The 8,264-nt window shown below is 42.2% G+C and overlaps 1 protein-coding gene across 3 annotated transcripts; it reads right to left on the reverse strand.

Annotated features, from left to right (window-relative positions):
* Positions 1 to 606: 606 nt before the first annotated feature.
* LOC139609035 (protein phosphatase 1 regulatory subunit 3C-B-like) lies at positions 607 to 8,002 on the reverse strand. Of its 3 annotated transcripts, none has more exons than XM_071463265.1 (4): positions 7,800 to 8,002; positions 5,278 to 5,696; positions 3,774 to 4,356; positions 607 to 734 (listed from the first exon to the last, which is right to left on the reverse strand). In XM_071463265.1, coding segments are annotated over exons 1-4 (1,017 nt in total). In that variant the 5' UTR covers positions 7,814 to 8,002; the 3' UTR covers positions 607 to 733. The 3 variants fall into 3 exon arrangements, with proteins under 3 accessions (XP_071319366.1, XP_071319368.1, XP_071319365.1); XM_071463267.1 differs by lacking the exon at positions 607 to 734 and having other exon boundaries at positions 1,019 to 4,141; positions 4,265 to 4,356; XM_071463264.1 differs by lacking the exon at positions 607 to 734 and having other exon boundaries at positions 1,019 to 4,356.
* Between the last annotated feature and the right edge of the window lie 262 nt (positions 8,003 to 8,264).

Below are 8,264 nucleotides of genomic sequence, written 5' to 3' on the forward strand. Positions count from 1 at the left end.
CTGGGATACACAGACTGTGTGTGTGTGTGTGATACTCTGTGTGACAGTTGTGTGACAATCCCAGCTTTATATAACTCTAATACTGCAGCTGTCCTCAGACCTGCTGTCACTGCTGATGAAGAGGAGTCTGATAATGAGACAGTGATGAGATGGTTTTATATATCTTCCTGCAGAATCACAAAGGTTTTTTCCATTAATAATATCAGTAATATCAATAATAAATATTTCCTGATCAGAAACTGATTTATCTGTTTGACCTCTGCTCTGACAGAAGGCTCATGCATTCTGTAATGTTCTGTCTCTGTCAGTAACATTCTAATGTTTTCTCTGTCATTAATGTTCTAACGTTACCAGGAGCTGTGGTTGTGACGGTAACGTTACTGTCTTTGAGATGTTTTGTGTTCAGAAGCAGTGAGACAGTCAAACTCTTGAATCTTCCAGATTCATGACATTAACCAGACACTGTATGTTTAGTGAAGAAGCTGCAGAATGAGCAGCATCACACAGCTGTGCTAATGCTAATGAACAACTGTCCAAACACACGAGACTAAAACTAGCAGAAATCTTGATTAAAACTAAATAAAAGACTAAAACTAAGAGAAGAGGCCAGAATGAAAAGTGATAGAAACATACCTGTGGACATAAACCTGCTGAACTGTTTTAATCTTCATGTGTAGAGCGTTCAGATGGAGGAGACGTTCACACGGTTCATTCCTCTTACATAACTCTATAATCTGAGAGTGGAAACAGAAGCTGAATAGGATCTGTGGAGGTTTACTACATGGTCTGTATCTGACACATTATCTGGATGATGACATTTACACCTGCAATTAATAAATATTAGTTCAGGTGCAGATTTTTACACTTTGCTTGAGAAATATAAAGTGATAAATCATCTAAAATACTTTTATCAGTTGATCAGACAAATTAAAAATTAAATATATGTGTGATGTCACTAAGTTTTCTGATGATGTAATGAAGTTTTTAAGAAGAAAACAGAAACAAATGCGGCATTAAACACTGTAAATACTAGACATTTATTCTTAAAGGACACATAGAAAGGAACAGTACAGTACATAATTTCTTCCTTGAGCAGTGCATCATGACATCATCATTACTTTGAACCTTACATTACAGTCGCTGATGCTAGCAGCTGGTTAGCTTGGTAGCTAGCCAGGTTAAATGACATTAATCATATATGCTAAGTTAATGCAAGCTAACTCTGGCTGAAGTGTTGCATTCAGGTCACGTTGGAATAAATACGAGTGGACTATAACTCAGAACAACTTCCCAAATTTTTTTAATCTTAGTCATTAAAAATCATCTAAAAACTGCTCCGATCAGCCCCGCCCACTGGAGGGTATTGGTGCTACTGGTGCACCAACTGCCACCTACGGCCAGAGAGTAGAAAACACCCACTGAGTCTACTGCTACTGTGTGGAGCTACACTGCTTCACATGAAGACATTTTAACATTCAGAAGAAGCATTGCAGCTAAAGTGGAGCAGTTCAGTATAGTGCCACCTGGAGGTCTGGAGTGGAAAACAGTGACCGAGCCTTGTTTTACTGCTGTGACGTGAATAAGTGGTTTGTCAAACGTCCGTGTGATTAACTTCCCTACGAAACCTTCCTGAGCATCAGTGAACGAGACAGAACCAGCTCACAACTTTGTTTGAATAAAAACTGTCCTGTAAAACTTAGATACCCTCACCTGCAGGTCGTGGTGATTCATCCAATGTGAGTAAGATCCCCAACCCCCTACAGTTACTGTAGTTTTTTACTATAAATCAGATGTGACATGAACGCAGCACAAGTCTGTTCACCAAACATTTCGTCTTCTGGCAGATCTGCAAACACAAAACTTGAGACTCTTAAATTACTTTGAGTCAGAGCCACAGGCTAACACGACGAACACCCACATTCAGTTTACACACTTTACATTTTCCTTCAGCCTCTAATAAAGCACACACACACACACACACACACACGGTAACAGCTGCTGTCAGGGTAAGAGCACTGGAAGTGGATTTTAGATAAAGGCTTTTAAAGTGGTATGGCTACAAGAGCTAACAGGAAGTGCAGGTTCAGCTTGACCTCTCTCCATCTACAGTAGTTGCCATGACAACAAGACTACAGTAGGATACTAGACTGCATAGCAACACCAGTAAGAATTCAAGTTGTTATGTAACTAACTTCTACCGGGGGCACAGAAACAGTGCTTTAGCATAGTTGGCATCTTTTAGACGAGTCCAAGGAGGTCCACATGTCTCTCTCAGTACAGAGGACACAGGGTTCAGACTTCAGTCCTTCAGAGTTCAAACTCAAAAAGAGTCAAAGCTCCACAAAGACAAGTCTGAGTCAAAACCTCTCTAAGAGACAGAGACGAGTCCAAGTCAAAACTCCCATGAGACAGAGGTGAGTCTGAGATAATAGGGAAGGACTACAGTCCTGGTTCCACACTACAGAAAAACTTCATTACAACAGAGAATCCAAACTGGGACCAAACAGAAGAGTCATTATTATTTTCTGCATAGTTACTAACATGGAGGTCTGGAGAGGTTGTTTGGTCGTGACGCCATCAGAACAAAAATCTCTACCTGTAAATTTACCTGTTTGTTCACACCACCACAACCGTGTTTAAAACCCACTGTGCTGAACACTAAATGTAAAAACTCAATGGTCTGTGTGTTACCGAAGATGAGGACAGGATATTATCAGATATGTGCATGTTCCTCTCTCTAAGTTTTGGTGCGTTTAGTGTAGACTGAAACTCCAACAGTCAAAAAACATTCACACTGATCCTGTCTGAACAGACCTGAGACCGGAGCTGGCTCAGGTTATTTGCTCATTGCCCCTGTGTCAATCTCTTCAAGCGATTGACAAGTCGAATATAAATTAGAGGTCTTAATGGGAACAGTTATACAAAGCCTAAAAAAGAACAGAAGATTTTTCAGGCTGGAATGAGTCCAAATGCCCCCCTTATGGACTGAGCCTTTGATGAATTGTGGGTTTGGACAGCCCATTTGTAAGTGCAGGGAAGTCTGGACATTTGGTTTCAGCCATGCTCACGACCCAGACGACTGAGCCAGGTTAGGTTTTTGGGTTTGGGTCTGGATGTTAAAGAGCCAAGGTGAACTGAGCCTCAAGGCATCTAGGTTTAACACACAAACAGGACTCAACACTGTAGAACAACCCAGTCTGCAGAAAGGTCCAGGAGTTCTCTAAATGTTTGACTCACTGACAGCTGGTTCAGGACTTTGACATCCTAAAGGGTTTCTGTTGACTGTGATTCATCAGCTGTCATGGTGGGACAGAGAGAGGGATAGACGGTCTGTACTCTACAATGCAGGAAATGAAGAGGGGGCATGTCACGTCCTTGGACTCGAGAAGAGACATTTTAAAAGATTTGGGCTGAGGATCAGATGCAGGTTGCAGGACTCAGGCCAAGTGTATGCACCTGGGACCACCTGGGCCAATCTTGGTGTGCCAGAGATAGCCATTTTGACAACCTGACAATTGATTGGCTGTGAGAGTGCATCCACTGTCCATCCTGAGGTTAATACTTGTCTTTCATAAAGACTCGGAAGAATTCATTTTAGGGAGCTGAAGTAACCCAAGTGGAAGCCGTCCATAGTGTGTTACACAGCCCCACCTGGATCACCTGCAGAGGGTATAATGTGGCTGTCAGGTGCTCATGTGAAGGTCCTGTGAATCTCTGACAACAAAATCACAGAGTGAGTGCAACATCAAAATTATGTCCTGTTGTGGTCTCACCAATAGGGGGCACAGGTCTCTACATGACCCGAGCTCTGCCACTCAGGGAAGATCCCCGCTGACGTCCTGGGACTACCAAAGGGATCAAACTCCATCTCCTCCCTCTTCTCTCCAACGCAGTCTCTCTGGATCTCCAGCCCTGCTGGACTCTCAGTGCTCCGGGTCGGGCTGCTGTTCGACTCTGCAACCACCAGCCGGTAGTTGTTCCCATTGTTGTTGTCCCAGAAGGTCTGGTCCTCAGTCCGGTACTGAATGCAGAATTCTACACTGTTGGAGGGCTCAAAGAGCTCCGGCACCAAGACTGAGAAGGAGAAGGTGTCAGTGTCGGGGCAGCCATAGATGTTGTTCAGGTACTGGCACTGAATATCCTGGAAGGAGCACCATGAGTCAAAAGTAATCCGAACCGAGACAGACTTCTCAAAGCAGATATTTTGGACCTGCACAGTGCCTGAGAGCAGGCGGTCCTGGACAGAACAGGTCTCCAGACAAACCTGCTGGGCTTTGAGTCGGTTTCTCAGGTCCAGATAGTCTGCAGCTGGCTGGGTGAAGTCCAGAAGCAGGCCTGAAGCACAATCTGCAACATCTGAAAGAGGATCAGAACGGACAAGGCAGATCAAATGGTATTAATTTAACTTCTTAATCAAAAGGTGTCCAACAGCATTAATGGAACTTAAGTTGTGTTCAAGGTCTCAGATCACACACCATCTTGGGTTACTTCCAGATTAGAGCAATTGTGGTGGATGTTGACATCAGGTGCTGCAGGTAGCAACCTGTCAGAACAGGTGATTGGGTTCACAGAGAGCTTACTGACTGTTTCATGTCAGTTGTCATTCAACAGCCAATCAGGAGCTGAAAGTGGAAATAACAGAAACAGAGGTCGACTGACGCTCTGAGGTGAACAGGTGAACACAGGTAAGAAAGTGGTGTACTGATGCTTCTTGATTCAACTTTTGCTTTAATCAAAATAAATTTAAATAAACCTAATAAAATCTTTATCTGGACTCTAGATGTTGAGCTAAAATTAAACAGTGATCCCACATTTACCTTTAGTTTGCTGTCACTGATTCTACAGTGTCTCTCCTGAGGGTTAGGGTTTACCAACCCTTCCACACCTGTTCACCACAGTACTCCTCTTTCTCTCTCTCTCTGTCTCTCTCTCTGTCTGTCTGTCTGTCTCACTGCCTCTCTCTCTATATCACTCTCTCTATCTGTCACTGTCTCTCTGTCTGTCTGTCTCTCTCCCTCGCTCTGCCTGTCTGTCTCTCTCTCTCTCTCTCCCTAGCTCTGCCTGTCTCTCTCTCTCCCTCTCTGATCTGTGGACCAGATCAATGATTTAATTGATTGGTTTGATTTTAAATGATTTATATATTTGTCACAGTGGTTACTGGTTGCGTCTCTGTTGATCCGTTGGCTAATTAACTCTCGACTGATCGTTTCAGCTCTAATAAAATTTTCTTCCTGTTTACCAGCTCTGTAATGATTGGCTGTTCTTGATCTCAGTCACCTTTGTTGCCTCCCAGGTGTAGTGCGGCGGCGGCTCCCTCTATCTCAGTCAGGTGGAACTCCAGCTCAGCCAGCAGGTTGTCCTTGGCCTTGTTGAAGACATGGACAGCGGTGAGCGCGAAACCACGAGAGTCAGCAAATACCACTCTCTTCTTCCTCCTCATCCTCCCCGAGCTGCTGTTGGTTTCCGTGGCCGCTGACAGCGAGGTTGTGGTCGCCACGGTGAAGTTGCTGCTCAAACATGGTCGCAGTGGCTCACAGTGTTGCAGCATAGCAGCTGATGATGATGAACAGCGGTTGTCATAGTTACTGAGGAAGGAGCAAAGGGGAGGAGAGCCAGCCAGGCAGATCCTCACGGCCATGTCTACAGGCATGATGGGAGACTGATCCCCAGGGTGAGGGTTCAGGATGTGGAGGACCCTGAAGATGGACAGAACAGATTTTCATTTATTAGACCTGTTTCTCAGCAGGTCTGAGATCTGGGCCTATGTCAGAAAGACTCAGATCAGTTTGGGTTTAACTCAGGTTTTTTGTAATCACAACACCTTTACCTGAGGGTTAGAAACCACAGTAACCTACAGAGCAGGACTAATTCTCCCAGGCAGGATCAACAGCCCCACTGCTGACCAATCACATCACTGGAAACATAAGAGCTCATTACGTCCTCCACTCATGGTCCTGATCATGACGTCTGTATGAAGACCTCTACCTTTGGATCAGTAAACTGGACTGACCTGATCCAGTTCTTGCTGTTCTTTCTGGATGAATGAAGAACATCACTACACTCTCATTCACAAACAGAGGGAACAGTCAGTCCTTCTGACTCTGCATTGTGATTGGCTGACATCATTTATGAGCCTTACTAGTACCCTGTATCACTCAGCTTTCACCTCAGAACACTTGTTCTTACCTGCTGAGGTTGGAGTAAAACACGAGAACAGTCTTTACTAATTAAAATGATCACGTTGTAACAGGTACATCTAGAGCTAACACCTGTGCAGGTGGAACCCAGGAGAGCAGAGGCTGTGAACTGTTTAGAGCACAGATCACCACATCAATAAATATGTGTTTAATATACGGGTCATTGACATGACATGCATATTTTTGTGTCCGAGTGTATTACTTTCCTTTAAAATAATTTTAATGAATTCATGACATGCATCATTTTATTCTATAAAACTGCTGTAGTTCGACCATGTTTTCAGTACATTATAATAATGTATATATTTTATATTTTGGCCTCTCAAACCACCAAAATGTCAGGTGGCGCAACCATCCGAATTAATGAACAGCCTGAGAAAAGTATTAAATATGATATTTCAATAATAATAAATTCAAAATAAATACTGTGGCATGATTTCATGTTTGAGACCAAATAAACTAAATTCACAAATATTAATAGTTTTAAAGGTGTTAAAACAATTCAAAAACTTTTGTTCGGGAATTTGTGTATTGTCAAATGTCAGGGTGGTGCAACTGTATACATGCATGTTTTATTCTGAAGTGAATAGTGACAACATCAAACAGGATATTCCATCAGCCAGAGGACCCCAAGTGATCTTTATTGATGAGTGAAAAGGTTTGTAGAGCTCTCTCAAATATTGATAAAAATAGCTACTTTCAACTCATAGTTGGGCTGGTACACTTTTCATGTCAGGTGGTACAAACAAGGTAAAACTAGGAAAATGTTATTTTATTATAAAACTCTTCATTTTAAAAAAAAACTATATGTATGAACTTGCTAGCAAAGGATAAAGGTTAAATAGGTGTCTAAGTAGAAGCCTGTTTAATTTGAAATTAGCTGCAAAAGTCAGGTGACACAACTGAATCGTCAGGTGGTGCGACCAGGTAAAATATTTATTTAAACCGATAAATGATAGGTTAAAGTGAACAAATGGTTGAAGACTGAGGTATACAGCTATTGTATTAAATAGATTCATTTGTATATTTATGTACAAGTTTTTCTGTATTCAAATGTAAAATTGGATATTAAAAATATTAAATACCTGGCCACTGAAATGCAAGAATCTTAAATTATAGTTAACAAAAAACTCAACCACAAAGTAACAATGTTTTAAAGGCTAGTAAATAGTTAAATTTAAAAGGTTTTATTTGTCAATGACCCATATATACAGCTGAATCCAGACCCTCTCACCGTGAGTCCACTGCACATTTGTAAAAGATTTGGATCGTGGCTGCAAGAGACTGTGTCTCATCACTGTTTTTATTTGTTTATTGCCCTGAGGGCCCAGATGTTGTGCAGATGTCTGCTGCAGTTTAAACAGAGACGTTTTATCATTATCTAATACTCTGTAGTTAAACTAAGACCTTTTTAAACTTTACTGTCCACATTCATCACCTGCTCTCACACTGTTACCGACCGATCCAGGTTAGACTGGTCTGTGGTCAGTGACCTTTGGCCTCAGGGCAGAGACAGTAGAAACAGTAGAAACATCAGACTTGTACACCGGAAGGACGTGACGCCGCAGCTGTGGCGCAGTTTAATATCAGTCCGTCTCCTACCTGGTGCAGTTCATGAAAAAGTTTCTGTTTCAGGAGAATCCAGTAGAATCCGCCTCAGTCCGACACGAATCGCAGACACACACACAGACAAGAGCTCGCTCTGTTTCTATTTAAAATTCTTCTGTTTTCTATTGCAGCCATTTTAATGACGAAACTCGCCGTCGGCCGCGCGCTCCGACACGCCCCCGAGAGAGAGAGAAAGAGAGAGAGGGAGCCAATCAGAGCTCCGAACCGTCAACTTCTCACTCTCTTAACCAATAAGAGAGAAGCCAAAAAAAAAAAAAAAAAAGAAAAGAGTGTCGTAGTGACGGAGAGAGAGAGAGAAAGAGAGCGACAGTGACTTTGATGACTTTTGATGACCTTTTTTATATGAAAAAAATTAAATAACAAAATAATAATGATAATTAAAGATAAATAATAATGTGCTCTTCTCTACCTTATAAGACAAGTCAGGTTTTTGATTTT

The sequence above is a fragment of the Trachinotus anak genome, unplaced genomic scaffold, assembly GCF_046630095.1.
Source record: "Trachinotus anak isolate AG129_WGS33_773 ecotype Australia unplaced genomic scaffold, CSIRO_AGI_Tana_v1 ptg000025l, whole genome shotgun sequence".
In the NCBI taxonomy this organism is placed as follows: Eukaryota; Metazoa; Chordata; class Actinopteri; order Carangiformes; family Carangidae; genus Trachinotus; species Trachinotus anak.